At 48.1% G+C, this 15,487-nt stretch overlaps 2 protein-coding genes, 1 long non-coding RNA gene and 2 other non-coding genes across 8 annotated transcripts; 1 reads left to right on the top strand and 4 right to left on the bottom strand.

The window, feature by feature from the left end:
• Positions 1–226: 226 nt before the first annotated feature.
• serpinf2b (serpin peptidase inhibitor, clade F (alpha-2 antiplasmin, pigment epithelium derived factor), member 2b) lies at positions 227–3,480 on the bottom strand. Of its 4 annotated transcripts, none has more exons than XM_037267624.1 (9): positions 3,352–3,480; positions 2,903–2,973; positions 2,777–2,836; positions 2,147–2,384; positions 1,828–1,971; positions 1,573–1,761; positions 1,362–1,504; positions 767–971; positions 227–699 (listed from the first exon to the last, which is right to left on the bottom strand). In XM_037267624.1, exons 2-9 carry the CDS (start codon positions 2,954–2,956, stop codon positions 347–349), a joined length of 1,386 nt encoding a protein of 461 aa, XP_037123519.1. In that variant the 5' UTR covers positions 2,957–2,973; positions 3,352–3,480; the 3' UTR covers positions 227–346. The 4 variants fall into 4 exon arrangements, with proteins under 4 accessions (XP_037123519.1, XP_037123521.1, XP_037123518.1 ...); XM_037267626.1 differs by having other exon boundaries at positions 2,903–2,959; positions 3,352–3,417; XM_037267623.1 differs by lacking the exon at positions 3,352–3,480 and adding an exon at positions 3,116–3,139 and having other exon boundaries at positions 2,903–2,959.
• A 504-nt stretch (positions 3,481–3,984) lies between these two features.
• On the bottom strand, positions 3,985–13,904 carry wdr81 (WD repeat domain 81). Its single transcript, XM_037267588.1, has 12 exons — positions 13,626–13,904; positions 12,657–13,108; positions 9,069–12,535; positions 8,877–8,984; positions 8,618–8,817; positions 8,369–8,550; positions 8,121–8,286; positions 7,736–7,901; positions 6,887–7,663; positions 6,621–6,766; positions 6,338–6,520; positions 3,985–5,099 (listed from the first exon to the last, which is right to left on the bottom strand). The coding sequence occupies exons 2-12, from the start codon at positions 13,046–13,048 to the stop codon at positions 4,773–4,775; spliced, it is 6,114 nt and encodes a 2,037-aa protein (XP_037123483.1). The 5' UTR covers positions 13,049–13,108; positions 13,626–13,904; the 3' UTR covers positions 3,985–4,772.
• Positions 5,208–14,626, top strand: LOC119132399. Its single transcript, XR_005099870.1, has 3 exons — positions 5,208–5,220; positions 11,870–11,877; positions 14,269–14,626. It is a non-coding gene; the product is annotated as an uncharacterized LOC119132399 (long non-coding RNA).
• LOC119133129 lies at positions 14,271–14,434 on the bottom strand. The gene has a single exon (XR_005100062.1). It is a non-coding gene; the product is annotated as a U1 spliceosomal RNA (small nuclear RNA).
• Positions 14,627–14,992: 366 nt separating the features above from the next.
• On the bottom strand, positions 14,993–15,183 carry LOC119133140. Its single transcript, XR_005100070.1, has one exon. It is a non-coding gene; the product is annotated as a U2 spliceosomal RNA (small nuclear RNA).
• Positions 15,184–15,487: the final 304 nt, after the last annotated feature.

The following is a 15,487-nucleotide window of genomic DNA, read 5'->3' as shown; positions in this document are numbered from 1 at the left end:
TTTATTTGATGTATTTTATAATTACACAGAATGGCTGATATGAGATTCAACTGGCCATACATTTAGACATCTGAACTAAAACTCCCACTTGAGGCATACATATTTTTTCATACTGTAATTTGAAAAAAAAAAAAAAAGTAATCATGATTTTGCATCTACACCAACATTTTTTGAATAGTATATTCACACAATGGTGGAAATCTAAACAAATGAAACACGGAATGACATTTTTCACATTTTAATCGAGCTATCTCGTATTGTACACTTATTTTGTATAATCACAATGCTCTTGCTCTCTTTTTTTTTTTTTTTTTTAACCAAGTGGCATCTGAACACGAGATCGTCGCTACTTGGGAGGGCCTCCCAACGCGCCCATTTGATTCATATCACTTTGCACCTCATCTTTATCCTTACTCTTTTTTTCTCCTCTCGGCAAGACCTGCGCGTCGGGATTGGGGTTGTTGACGACGCCCATAAAAATCGGCACTTTCGTCTTCTCCTCCACGAGGGCGAAGAGGAAGGGGTGGCTCAGGTAGAAAATCGGACTGGACGAGCGCGAGATGACGACGGTGGTGGCGGCGGAAGCCTCCGCCCCCTCCTCGTTGATCTCCATGGCGGCTTTGTGCTGGATGCTGGACACCAGTAAGGGCCCGTCGGCCATGTCGGCTAGGTTGGGGCTGGAAAACATCTCTCCGAGGCCTGGTGTGGAGGACAAGATCGGTGAAGGTTAAGAGTTCAGATTGACTTTTGCACAAATGTGACTTACCCATTTTGGTGAAGACCTCCTGCAGCTCCTGAGCGTACTCCAGCTTGAATTTGGGGACTTTGACGTGAACGACTCTTTGCTTGGGCAGACGAGAGTAAACGCTGGAAATATTCAGCTTAGGAGCAAGCGAGGAAATGTTGACGTGACCGGACATGGGCATGATTACTAAAAAGCTCATCCCCCTCACAAACGGGAAGCTTGCGACCTGCGCGGGGGAAGAAGAAAATATGTCATAAAGATGTACCGTAATTTTCGGACTATAAATCGCACCGGAGTATAAGTCGCACCAGCCATAAAATGCCCAAAAAAGTGAAAAAAAAACATATATATGTATATAAGTCGCTCCTGAGTATAAGTCGCCCCCTCCCCCACCCAAACTATGAGTAAAAACCGCGACTTATAGTCCGAAAATTGCGGTAAATCGATGGGTTGGGGGCAGATTTGCTTCTGATGAGTCTGAAATGAAAGCTGCAGTGTTTTTATGGCAGGCCAACAACCGCTAAGACAACTATAGTCGTCTCACTCGCTCAATACTCGATACTGAGAGTTGTGAAATTTCAAGTCCGATGGAGAATATCAGCACAGAACTTCTCACCTGGGACTCGAGTTCACTGTCGAAAAGAAAACTCAAAGGATGTTTGAAATTTTCCATGATGTCCACGTTGACCATCTGCTTGTCGTTCAGGAAGAAGGCGCCGGTGGTGGTGGTCTGCGGGTCGAAGCGAGCTTCCCATTCACCTGAGGCAAAAACAGCGAGGACTTTGCGGTTACAGAGAGCCATTTTGTCGCTTGAGATGTTGGTTGACCTTTGAAGTGGACGGCGTTGATGAGCATGAGCAGCATGTTAGGCGGCAACGCAGACAGGAAGTCCTTCATCTTCCCGTTGGTGGCGTTTTCCACCCAGTCGTTGAGCTGCTTCAGGTTCTCCAGGACGGCCGGCTCCGAGTCGTACAGGCGTTTGGATTCCACGAGGAAGTCCTCCTTTGGAATAAAGCCTACAACAAAAATGTACGTTTGATTTTAAATCCTACAAGAATGAATAAGAGGTTTTTTTTTAGGACCTCGGCGAAGGAAGATGCGGGTGCCGATTTTCAGGTCGCTGTTTCGGAGCAGTGTCAAGACGTGATTGACGGCGTGGTGGTAGCACGTGATGGTGTTGCCATGGAGATGTTGCATCAGCAGTTCCTCGGTCTCGTTGACGGCACCTGCGGAGAAAAACGGGTGACGGGTTATGAAATCTGGGTGTCGTACGAGACAAACAGATGGATGAGGAGATGGAGAGCCAATTATTTATAATTGTTTTGGATTTTCAGAGCGATTCATCGATTATTAAGCTAATCGTGAGTGACGGCCCTGATTTTATTACGGTCACAATCTTACCAAGAGCCAACTGGGAGAGCGCCAAAGCGATGCTGAAAGGCGATATGATGACATTGGGCTGCTCGGGCGTGGTTTTGAGATGCTGCAGCAGCTCCATGCCCAACTTCTGAACGGCGGCGGCGACAGCATCGCTGGCCTCCGAGTTGCGGCCGATGACCGCGCAGCCCTCGTCCTCCTCCGAGTCCTCCTCGTCGGGTGCGGGCGTTGACAGACTCGGCTCTGGCGTGCTTTCGTTTACCTGGACGGCATTTTGACAAAGGTTAATTCGGGACAGGTGTCAAAACACAGAAAAAGTAGATTCAGGTTGTGTCCTAAAGTACAAGTTGAAAAACAGAAACGCACTTTGTACCCATTTAGATAACTTTTTTTTTTTTTTTTTTAATCGACACAATTTTTATTTAAGCCATTTGTTCCTGAAGCGTTGTTAATATTATGAACTGAGCTACAATAAAAATGCTAAATTAGCAAATAATGACAACATACCTTGTGTGTGTTTTTACGATCAGGCAAAAAATGTTGCCACCAAACAATAATTCTCATTACAAAATAATGATATAACTAAAAAAAAATACTCAAGTACAAAAATACTGACAGTTACAAAGTATTTATAGTTCATTCCTTCCTACTGACCTTTTGGCTGGGATTCAGGGGCACCGATGGGGTCGACTCTTCTCCTGCCACCTGAGCATTCTGTTGAGAAATTAAAATGTGAATTTTATGATATATGCTGATATTTGTGGCACATGGCCGACTTACAGTCACTCCTTGGTTGTAGAGACAGATGAAGAGGAGTGTCAAGCGAAGATCCATCTCCTAACGAAACGTAGCTTGTAAAAAAATATTTTTTTAGTCCAGTGCACAAAATGTTCCAATTTGGACGGGTCAAAGTACATAAAAGACTTTTTTTGTTAGATCTCGCTGGTTTTAGAAAATCATTCTAGTCCCCCAACTTGTGGGAAACTAAGTTACCTGAAACATCAGAATCGCAAACCAGGTTTCAGATCAATTTCTCCATCCCAATCACATTAAATCTTACTTAACTTTGACTTCGAGAAATGTTCCAAAATCGAGAAAGCATCGAGTAGTTTAGTTGTGCGATGGGTCAGTTTGTCAGGCCGTGGCCTCGTGTCAGCAAAGATCAACAAAAGCAGAGTAGACATCCAACACACTAACATTTTCCGTATAGTCAACATTTTTTATCTTACCTTAAATTTAAATTAGTGTATAAAAAAATAAGTAAAAAAACAAAAAAAAAAGCTGGCGTCTTGTCCAAAAAAAGGCGCGACTGAGTGCAGATGGCGGAATTCCTGAAAGTCAAAGATTGGTTGTCGCACGGCAAACGGTTAAAGATCAACCCCCATTGATCGGGGCCTCATTGTAGCCACTATTTGTAAACGCAGCACTCCGAACCTCCAGCACGGTTAAATATCAAAGCTGAACAACTTGAGAAAAAGACAATCGTAACTAAACAACAAACGTTTTTGTTTTCTGCTGCGAAATATGACAACTCGTTTGGAAACGTCAATACAATGGGGCACTTTTTTTGGGGGGGGGGAAAAAAAATCAGGAGTCATATTGGATTTTTCCTAGAAATGACGAAACACTTGGTTAAGTAAAGGGAACTTTTTTTTTTTTTTTTTTGAATGGTCGTGACGAGTTTCTCAATTAAAAGTCCTATTTAAGTAGTAACATGAGAACACATGACGCTCCTCTGCAAACACGCCAGGGCACTTTGACCAAAATGATTCAGCCTGAGTAAAATACAAAATAAGTGTTACCACGGACCTCTTGATCAATTTGGAACAACAAACGTGAATTTAAAACACGACACCACTGGGTCAATTCATGATTATTGAACTTTAGTGAGAGTCAAAAAAGAAAAGTTACACTGACGTGTCAGGGGATTTGAGATTAGAAAAATACGATAGACAGCAGAAGCATACAAAGTAACAAAAATCCATTTGAAGTGTTTTAAGAATGCATTTTCTGTACAATTGACCTTGAATGAATAATTTTTGCCATTTCCTAAAAATGTTCAAGTAGAAAATCTTGGCGTGGACCATTGATATGGTCAATACTGTTCGGAAAACAATAAAATAAAAAAACTTTATTAGTGGATTAAAATCATTCAAGCTAAGCATTGAGGCGAGGCAGGCTTCACTTGTTTTTAGATGAAACAAAAACACAAAATAAAGATTTGATCTAGAAATACTGCATAGTTTAGTCAGTGCATTACGGGTAAAGGGTAAGTAAAAAAAGGTCACCTTTTTTTTTGGTATGTCGATTTTCGTGGTGGGTTGTTCGAAACGTACAACCAAAACATGAATAAATGTGTATCATTATATATATTAAGAATTTGTGAGTTACATGTTTTTGGGCTTTCTTAAATAACAGTTCCTCTGAGGTTTTATTTGCGTTAGCATTTGCATCCAATGCGCTCACAGGCCGTGTTTGGTAGGTTGGCCACCCATTTGGAATAAGACAACATAACAAGTGGTCCCTGAGCAAGTCCGTTTTCAAACAGCATCACGGACAAGGTCCAAAAATAATCGAGATAGATTCGTCGGATTCCTAAAAAATGCTTTTAGAAGATGTACGGGAAGATTTTCAATCGAGCGGCGCTTGTTCAAGCCAGCAAGCGGATGGCGCCGTTGTCCGAGCCCAGTAGCAAGAGCCTCTTGGTGGGCAGCACGGCCAGGCTGGTGAGCGTGCCGCGGAAGTTCTCGGAGCTCAGCTTGGTGCTGCTGACGGGGCTGAGCGAGATGTCCGCCACCGAGTACACGCCCACCTTGTTGGCCATGGTGCCCGTCACGATCTCGGAGCCGTAGAAGTCCAAGGCGTGGACGGGGTCCGACTGCGACTTGTACAGCCGGAGGGGCTTGATTTCCAGGTCTTTCCACACGGCGAGGGTGTAGTCGGTGGACGAGCTGATGACCAGGTTGCCTTCGGCCGCCTGGAGGGTGACACACAAGAGCCACAGTCAACTACCTCCAGAATTTCGATCAAAACTTTCGATCCATTTGATCAATTGGTTGCCGATTAATCGTTTTCTCACACTATAAGATTTTGAATTGGTCGGTTTTCCACTTACAAAATGTGAGAAAAACACGCTGCGCTAAAATGAGACAAATACATTTGTTGTGTCGGAAGCCTTTTCGACACGATTGACACTCCAGGGCAGAACGCATTTATCTTATTGTATTTTATTTTTAGCGCAACCCCCGTAGCAGGTGAATTTTTTGTTTTTCAAAATGCAACTTTTTTTTTTCTCTGTTAGAAAAATCTGTTTCGATGACATCTCCTCACAAAGTTGTCTGCCCATTGTGCAAGTTGTACTTTTTTTTCCCTCAATTGAAAATCACGTGGCCCTGTGTCATCGGAATCTGAGTTTGAGACCGAAAAGAAAAAGATTCGTCATCCAGTGTTCCGACGCAAACCGAGCGAATGCACGTCGCCGCTTGTAATCTGAAGTCCGAGGGTGCCGACAAGAGCCGCCACGCTCCTTCTAATGAGTAACTTGTGTCCATATTTGCATAAACCTGGACACTTTAAAAGCACAGGCACAATCCTTGACCCAATCTGGGGTTAAATAAAGTTTGCTCATCCTTTTGCTCTGTTGACAGCAGATTGGCTCGGTACAACATTCGCCCACCCTCCCTGCATCCGCAAGTTGCAATCCTGTCAAAATAAAAGCTAGCTCTTTAATGTAATAAAAAAATTAATTCTGATGAAGCTCCAAAATAAAACAATTTGTGACACTAGTTCCTGACAAAGTTCTATTTCCCCATATGACATCAAATCATATGAACGAACAATTGGATTCTTGAAACGGTTTAAATTGTACCACTTTTGAAGATGACACTCAAGTATTTTTAAAAGGATTTTTTTTTCTTTTGGCGCCTGGCTCTTTTGGACTGCTTTGGCTAAATAAACGACAGGCGGTGTGACCCGGGGTCCTCCGGCCCACGCCTTGTTCAAACAGAAGATGTTTCCAGGGAAGTTGCAAAAAAACCCCCACATTCACTCAAAAAAAAAAAAACACACATCTGTTTCGATTAGTATCTGAACTGGATAAATTATGACTTCCCATATAGTCTGTGTAGCTTTTCATAAAATTAAATAAACACACTAATGATTGTAATTTGGCTAGCACGGTGGTAACCTTAAATTTGTCATCCACACTCATGATACCTTCATCTGGAGGATGTCTCCCTCATGCGCAGGCCATCCCCTCAGTACCAGGCCCGTGCGGGCATCGAGCAGGACGATGAAGCCGGACGAGAACCCCGCCGCCACGGTGCGTCCCGCCGGACTAACGGCCAGGTATCGGATGAGCCCGGCGCTTATATTGTTGTAAGCCAGTCGAAATTCATGCTGAGCGGACACAGAGGGAAAATTCGTCACTGTCCAACGGCAGATTTTTACTCGAGGACATTGGTCTCGAGGGGATGCGTTGGCGCGGATAATTTAGTACCTGCAATCCCGGCTTGCGGGGATCAATGAAGCGGAGGACGGAATCTGCGCTTCCGAACACCACGCTGCAGTGCGGCGCGGGCATGGTGGTGACGGCTGTGATTGGATTCTTCCCATCCACCGCTTCGTATGAGCGGATCTGTCTCCCTGGGACGAGAAGAAATGGCATTGAATCAAAGAGGCAAGTCCGATTGTAATATTCGGGCCTTTGTAGCTTCACATGACTTGGACATGAGACGCGGGGAAAGGTTCCGATTTGCCCCTCACCCGTATACTGGTCCCAAAGGTGGACGGTGCCGTCGCAGCTGACCACCTCCTGCGAAGCCTCCAGTTGTCCGACGTAGAACACCGACTTCCTGTGGTCCGTATACGTGAGCCTGGGTTCCACTTCCTGCGTGCCGTCGCCGCGGTTATAAAGTGGCCACAGCTTCACGGTTTTATCTTTACCCCCGGAGAGGAAGTAATCCTCCCCGGCCAGCGGCGCCAAACACTTGGTGGCGCCCGAGTGACCCGGGAAGCTCTGCAGACGTATCTGGTGGAAGTGGAAGTGGGGGTCTTGCTGGTTAAGGCCGATTTCGTACTGCCAGTAGGCCAGCCAGTTGCCCTGCAAGGAGCGTCCGCTACGAGATAACTCCTGCTTCAGAGCGCTGTCCTCCGGAGGGGGGCCCGTCACCCAGGAGGATGAAAAAGGGGCCACCCCGACGGACGCGCTTGAGATGGCTGAGGTAATGGTGGCGGTGGCGTTAATGGCGGCCGTATGGTTGGAGCGTCCCCAAGAGCCGGCCAAACTCATGTTAGGGCTTGACACTTGGATTCGGTTCCCGACAAGATGGCTGCCAAACGTTCCCGACTCAGGGACGGGGTCTCCGAGCGGGTTGGAATTAGAGAGGGAGGGGCTGCAGCCTGACAGTCGACTGAAATCCGAAGAGGAAGACGGCGGCATGTCCGCTCTTGGTGCTGCAGGACTTACGCTTTGGTGGTACGAGGAAGCCAACTGCCAGACCAGCTCGTGGTTGGGAACCACTTTGCGGATCGCCATGTCGCCTGCGGAACCCACAACACACAAGATCTGTCTTACAAGTCCGACGCTTAAAAAAAAAAAGAGGCGGTCCTTACCAATGAGGCAGTAAAAAGGGATATACGAGGCATGCGCCATCTCGGCGCTAAACACCGACTGCAGTTCCTCCAGGACGGCCAACTCGTAAGTCTCACTGGAATCTTCAGGTGTGCTCACGTCCACCACCGTCACCTCCCCGACGACCCTGCGGGGTGCGCTTTCCATCTGCAACACAAATGAATGGAGAAACTTTTCTAATTTGCCACAAATACTCTCTTTCCCATTCCTTCCTTGTCAGGTACTTCAATTCCAAGTTCCTGTTTAATTTTTTTTTAGCCACGTGTGCCATTTCTTAAAAAGCAAGCCACGACGGGACCCCGCTGAAAGCGTTCTGGGAATAAACTCGGCGAGTAAATCGCTCGCTTGTGAATTCCAAACGTGTACCTGAGGCCGCAGAAAATGCAGCAGGGAGAAAACGGCAAAGAAGCGGCGCAGCGTGTCGGCCATGTGCTGCTGCACCATCTCCCTCCCGATACGCAAGCAGATGAGAGCCATCAGGCTGATGGTCTTGAGACACACCACGGTGCGGGTCTGCCCCCCGCTGGGGAACCTGGGCACAGCAGGAGGGTGCGAAACCAAACAAGGAAAAAAAAAAATTCCCTCGCAATTGTGACTGTGGATGAGTTTCTTACCCCATGTGGGGGTTGGTGAGCAGGTCAAGGAGCGGCAGTAGCACGTCCCGATTAATTTTCATCAGCATGTCCATTAGTGTGGTGTCAGAGAGGAAGACCACGATCTTCTGAGTCAGCGCCACAGCTCCCAGCAGGCTGGCCTCCTTGCGCGTGTTGAGACGCTGCGAAGACGGCGGAGACACCTGCGGGCATTTTTTTACTTTTACAGTCTGTGCGTTGGATTGAATTTGCTTAGTCGGCGGGATTTACCAGGTATCCGATGTACGGCAGGTATTGATAGGTGAGCACGGGTTCGCCGTAAAGCTGAGCGATGTAAATGAGGCAGTCCAGCACGGACGCGGCGGCCTGGTCGCCCACGACGGGTCTTTTCTCGTAAACGCTGCCCATTCCCACGCTCTCCAGGGTGCTCTCCTCAAGTCCGGGACTGACAAAATGATGACTTTCGGGGCCTGCGGGAAGCAAGGTGACGCTCGTTGATTGTTTTGGAACACTAGCTTTGTCTACGTACCGATGTAGCAATTGGTGAGCAATCTCAGCAGGTTCCTGGCCACACATCGAGACGTCACGGTCGGTCCAAGTTTGGCAGAGAGCCACCGCACGGTTTTGCAGACTGTGTCTGTGGAGAGATTTTTTTTTTTTGAAGGGGAATTTAAGTAAAAAAAAAAAGATTTTTGAATGAATCATTTCATCCCAGGCTCACCTAGAAGGATTTTTTGCTCCTTGGCCAGCGATTCCTCTGTTGGATCCTGGTCTGCCTCTTCCACCTGCTCACCCATCATCCCTTTATCGGTTTCTTCCAGTACCATGGTGTTTACAAACTCGCTCTCCAGATTTGCCACGGTAGTGCCTGAAACTTCCGTGAAAGCGGAGAAGGAGAGCTCCAGCTTGGGGGTTGAAAGGTCAACCGCCGCCACTTTAAGATCATTGGTAGTTTCCTCCTCTTCCAGTTCTGCTCCCTCCTCTCCCTCGCTGGCCTGTTTCAGGTCCTGGCTGCTGTCAGCTGACTTAAGACTGGCTCGATCCCGCATGGAGTCGGCGTCGCCCGACGAGAGCTCGCTTGCGCTGCTTTTGTCGCTCAGCTTGCCCACGCTCAAGGACTCGTGGTCGTGGTCCTTGGTAGCGGAGTTCTGGTCCGCCTGTTTCCCGCTCTCTCTCGCTTCGCTGTTAGCATAAAATTCATTCTGGAAGTCCTCGGCCTCTGAGAGAAACACCTGGTCGTTGAGACTGATGCCCGAGGAGTAGTCGACCAGCCCGGTGTCGCCGACCCCCCCGCTGGCCCCGCTGCCACCACCAACGTTCCCGCTGGCAGATCCAGATGAAGACCGCGCGTCGCCGGCATGGAAGCCCTCCTCTTCCTCCTCTCCTAAAGTACAAGTCGCACTCCGCATCCCTTTGCAAGCTTCCCCGGCGGAACCGGGAGTCCAGCTTTCGAAACCGGTCAGGACCAGCAGCACGTGTGGGAGGAGATTAGACAAGAAGGCCTGCAGGCCGAGCCTCACGATCAGCTGCAGGACGAAACAGTCGGTGTAGAGATAGAAACGTCCCCGTAGGCAGTGAGGGTTCTCGAAAACATTAACCAGTGGTTTTAGAAGGTACTTGTTTGCATTCCTGGGGCCCAGGACTCTGGAGATGGGTTCGAACAGGTACCAAGCGGCGTAGACGGCGGTGGACTCTTCGAGCATGAGGGCCAAGACGAAGGGCAAGAGGATCTCGAGACCCTCGGCCGTGATGTTGCTTCGCAGGAGCGTTTCTAACTGCTGCCACAAGTGGAAGACCACGTCCCTTCCGTGAAGGTTACACACCGTCTCCATCTTGGCGTGGTAGGAGAAGATAAAACGATGGAGCGCTGAGAAGTAGGACGGGAAAGGGAACGGAGTAATGAATGCGTTGAGTAACTGGGAGGGCGTTGGAGGGGGAAGGCCGTCACAGATGGGATCGTAGTCGAAAAGAAGAGGGCGTCGACACCGGTGCCTTTCTTCCGAGTGCTTCTCCGTCGGTAGCAGTTTCTCAAGAGCGTGATGTAAAGAAAGCGGGACGTCCCGGAAGCCGAGAGAGCACATTTTCAAAACGGCCTGGAAACGTTGCCTGAGCGGGGCGCCCGGTTTCAAGCCTCGGACTTTTGAGGAGTAAAATATCTCTGCGATGAGGACGCCGAGGGCTTGCATGTCTCTTTCGTAGAGCCTCGTGAGGGACGGCGGCGTTGGGATCACTCCGAGCTCGCGTTCGGTGGCACCTTCGGGGTGCAACACTTGGGCGTGCAGACTCTTCACCAGAAAGTTGTTCAACTTCTCCAGCTCTTCTAAAGGCTGCAGCGGGTTGAAGCCCTCAGGGAGAAGAATCTTGACGTCCTCTGTGGTCACGTTTCCCTCCGCGTGCTTTTTGTTCACCGGCCCACCTCTTTGGAGAACAGCGCTGCGCAAACCAGGTCCTAAAGCGCTTGTGAAATCACCCGAGAAGGAAGTCGGCGAGTTGGACATGAGAAGCGCCGCATCTCCGATCTTCCCGCCCGTCGTATTGCTACCGGGCGGTGGGACGGAACAAGCGGCGGAGTTCGACGATCCCGTGGACATTAACGAGTCCAGAGCTTCGGTAGCTTGCTCCAGGTCTTCGTCTCGGTCTACCATGGTCCAGCCACTGGATTCACACCCCGTGGACTCTGGCACCAGTCCATCCACAGAATCGGCCGCCGTGTCGATTTGCGGGATGTATAGAGAAGGCACGTCGAGGGCGGCGAGGCCGACGAGTGGAGGTTCTGCCGGGGCGTACTGGGAAGTGGATAAGCGAGGCGGGTGGGGCTGGTCAAATAACTGGACCACACCAAAGGTGGTCAGATGGGTGTGGTTGTCCACTAGGTGCAAGCACACATTCTTGGCCTTGACCGCGTCTTTGCCCGACAGCTTGTAGCCAAAATTAAGGTCGATCCAGTGGTGCAAGTTCTGAGACACCTCCCTGCTCTCCAGGAGGCGCCGATGGACCTCGATAAACTCCTCGTAAGACTTGCACCAGGAAGGCACGTCCAGGTCCGGCATGTCGGGGTGTATTGATCGGAAGATAGATGGGTCCGTGTAGAACTCGGGGATGCACTCGTCGGGGGTCCAGCTTTGCATGCGCTCCATACTGGAGGGGTATTCATTGGGTTCCCACTGGGACCTCACGTGGTTGCACAAAACCCATTTGGGCGTCTGCCGGGCTTTGTAGCCGTAGTACGTGATGTCTGAGAGAACGTCCGATACGTGATGAGGTACGTGGAGGTGGTCCGGTTGCCCGGCCGCACCGCCACTGTCTCCCCCGACACCGCTGCCCACGGCGGCCGCCAAAGCCTCTTTGGTCATCTCGTAGGTGAAGTCCAGTTGCTTATCCCCCTTGTTGAGTCTGAACTTCGATCTTCGGAGGTCCCGGAATTTTCCAAACGGCACTGTGAAATCCACCACCCACGGCAGCACCGGGTGGTAATTTGGGTCTCCCTCTCGTCGCCCCGCCAACCTGTTGAGCTCCATCAAGTAAGCAAAGTTACTGACCCGCCCGTGGACCCAGTCGAGAACTAACGTTTTCAGCTCATCAAAGCAGTCCTTGCAAAGCATTTTGTTCGGCTGGCTGGAACATATGTCGTCGCTCGGCGGAGCGCTTTCGGGATCATCGGCGCTCGGAGAGTCCAGTTCCTCATAATGGGCAAGGTTGATCTTAAGTCGGCTGCAGAGCTGCTCGTCCACAGCTACGTCCAGCGGGGAGAGGTCCCCGCAGGACAGACCCGCGGCGTGGCACGCCTGCATCGCTGTTAGCAGCTGGTAGATAATAAACAACACTTTGGCGTGACTGTTGGCGAGCTTGGCCGGGCTGAAGGACACGATGTCGTGGAGTGAATACTGCGTGTACGGTAGAACCACGTAGAGCATATCCGCCGTCTCCAGCAAACATTCCGCCGATAGAACATTGGGACACGAATGGTCCGATTTCGACTTGGAAGAAGTGGATGAGAGCGACGGCAAGATGTTTTCCTTTTCTTTGGCCGGGGAGAGAGATGGTGAGACTTTTTCACATGAGATGAATGGAGAGTTGAAGAGTTTTTGAAGAGCGTGTCGGACCGCGTCCGCGGCCACCACGTGCATTTGTTCGCTAGCTCCGGCGTACGGCTGCACAAGTCTGGAGTGGGCTTCACGCCATAGATTCCTGGAGGAAAATATTTAAGGGAAAAAAAGTGAGGCATGCTTTGACTAAATATTCGGCTCGATTCTGATCTTTACATTTAAGTCAAACATAAAAAAAAAAGACATTTTTTGTCCTTCAGTACCTGACATTATGCAGCGACACGTGCTGCATGGTGCTAACGTACGACTCCTTTGTCGACGAGTCATTCAGTTGAAGACACGGGTCTCGGACAAGTCTGTAGCTCAGCTTGCTTTTCCTTAAACCTTGCACGCACACTCGCGTCCAGCCGGGAGGCAGCTTAGCCTGGGAACACTGAAGGTATGTGCGCAGTTCCGCTTCGCTACTTTCCAAGCGGACGAAACGCAAGAGCTTCCTCTCCCGGAGGGCCACCAGCCAGCGCACGGGCACCAGGGCGACAAGCTCCTGACGACGCGGCCCGACGCTGAGCTGCCGCCGGTCGATCCCCAGGTCCTTTTCCACGGCGCCCACCAGCCAATCCATTGTGACGTCCTCAGAGCTGCTGTCTGGCTGCATTCACGTGGAGACAGGTCTCTTTAACCACAGCGGCACATTTAATAGCTTCTCACACATGTCCTGAGGAGATAAGGAAAAAAAAAAAAAAAAAGGGACGTAGTACAGGAGCTCACATGATGCGCTGTAGATATTCACTTGTATTGCGTTGAGTCATTGAGGTCATTTCCTATTTCTTTAAAAAGAAATGTGGTGTATATATTAAACATAAAACACACTTTATGGACTGTTGATGCCAATTTCTTCATCAGGATCTTTTTTTTTTTTTTAATGAATATATTTTTAAATATTCTAAAATGTATTTTATCATTTGTTTTGTCTATAAGCAAAGACCCACCCAAGACTGAATTTAAATTCAAACAGAATATAAATGATTAACTGTAAAGTCACACTTTTTAAAAAAAAAAAGAAATGCATTTATTTACAAAAACGAGAAGCAGCCTTGAGCTTGGAACGAGTACGGAACGAGTTAACATGAACGTCAATTCATACAAATCAAACAGTCACGTTAAGCATGAATATAGCACGCTTTAATGTACTTGGCATAAAAAAAAAGAAAAAAATGTAAAGATTAACTCACCTGGAAGATCTTTGGAGTTCTTCACGGCTTTGTCGAACGTCCCAGCTAGCGTCAAGCTACCGACAGCGAGTCGTCTCAAACTTCGGCATTGTAGGTCCGTTGGGACATTTGACCGCCTAAAGTGAGGCCAGGCCCGAAGAGCGATGACTGTCAGCGCCGTCTGCTGCGGTAGGAAGACGTGTGTCAGCGACCAAACGACGTCCAACTTGTCAGCGTTCCTGCTGAATGCGAGTCGGGGGCCATGTTTGGAGAAGCGGCATGTCACGTGACACAACACCAACCCAGTGTCATGTGACTCACGTGACCAGTAAGAAGCGGCAAATTTTGGCCTCGCAGTGTAAACCAAAAATAATGTACGGTTTGCAAACATATCTGGATATATTTTTATTTAGCTAAAACCGGAAAGCAACCAAAATGTACTAAAATAAAATTGTTTGTTGTACTATTGTAATAATGTTATTAAAACGGATTTTATCCAGGGGCGGTGATAGGAGGAGTTGATTTCGTCCCGTCACTAATACGCCTAGTACCGATTTAGCTCGAGATACCACCTAACGATATAGTAACTAGGTTTAATTGATCTAGTGCGATTCAGCACCGACTCGATTATCCGGTTAGCCATATACTTGATATTGACACAAAGATCAGGGGAGAGCGCGAACGCAGTCCCCCACTACCAGAAATTATGCAGTCGAGATTCCCACATTTGGGGAATTCGCAGGGGTCAGCACAACCGGAGTGCAATGGCTGAGCCTCACCCTGGGTGAACCACCTTCTTGATCATGGTATCTCCCCTGCCAGGTAAGTATGAGTTGTACACGGTCGCCGGGCCGATGTCTTTACCACACACACCATCTTCAGTCACGGTCTTATTTGGTACAAACGTGTGAACTCACTCAGTGGATAAGGTAGCATTCGAAGAACTGTTTACATAGTACTTTTTATCATTACAGTAATCAAACCATTATAAATTATGTTTAAAAACAATATTCTGCAAAATAGTTCCCAGCATGCATTGCTTTTTTTCTAATTGCTGCTGCCATCTAGTGGTGGAAGGGCATACCAACTTGAACTTGATTTACTGTGTATGTTTTGATCAACCTCCAGGATAGAAACTCTACATTTGGGAATCTATATTTGGAATCATTGCTCATATAAACACCATGCATTGAAAATGTTATTTTCATGCAACTCTTTTTCAATTGAGATTTTTCTCAAACTGTGATTTGGTATTCAATGAACATCTCAGACTTCACAGTAAACGTGTATTTCGACAAGATATTTTTTTAGATAATATTACAGACATCAACGATGCAGTTTATATCAAACTGTTTGTATAAATAGACGAGTACTGCTTTAACCAGTAGAGGGGGTGCACCGTTCCTGGAAGTACTGCAATACCAGGTCGATGCGTGGAGTGGACGGAGCAAGCCCCTATTCCATCTCCCAGTTCCAAAAATCAATTTAATATATGGTCCCCGGATAGGGGACGTATCAGATATTAAACTGATAAGAACAGATACTACACTTGATCTTAGCCAAAAGGCCGAGAAGCGATAAAAGTACTCCGCTACTCGGGGACAGTGTCGTTCCCAGCACTACAACCTAAAGTGAGAGTGGCAAACTCAACTGGAGGCAACAACACAGACATTGTAAAATGTGACTTCACTTACAACGCCAAGACATTATAAGTGGAATGAGAACCGTTGTGCCGTTTTCCGGCCCATAAAAACAAATAAATATTGAGTAATTTTGGGGTACGACAAGTCACGTGATCTATTGTGGTCCAATGAAAAAGCACCAATAAAGTTAACTCTATTAATGGCATTACAATATTATTTGACACTCAAAGAACCTAACTA

This window comes from Syngnathus acus, chromosome 13 (genome assembly GCF_901709675.1).
Source record: "Syngnathus acus chromosome 13, fSynAcu1.2, whole genome shotgun sequence".
In the NCBI taxonomy this organism is placed as follows: Eukaryota; Metazoa; Chordata; class Actinopteri; order Syngnathiformes; family Syngnathidae; genus Syngnathus; species Syngnathus acus.
This window is presented reverse-complemented; position numbering and strand designations above follow the sequence as displayed.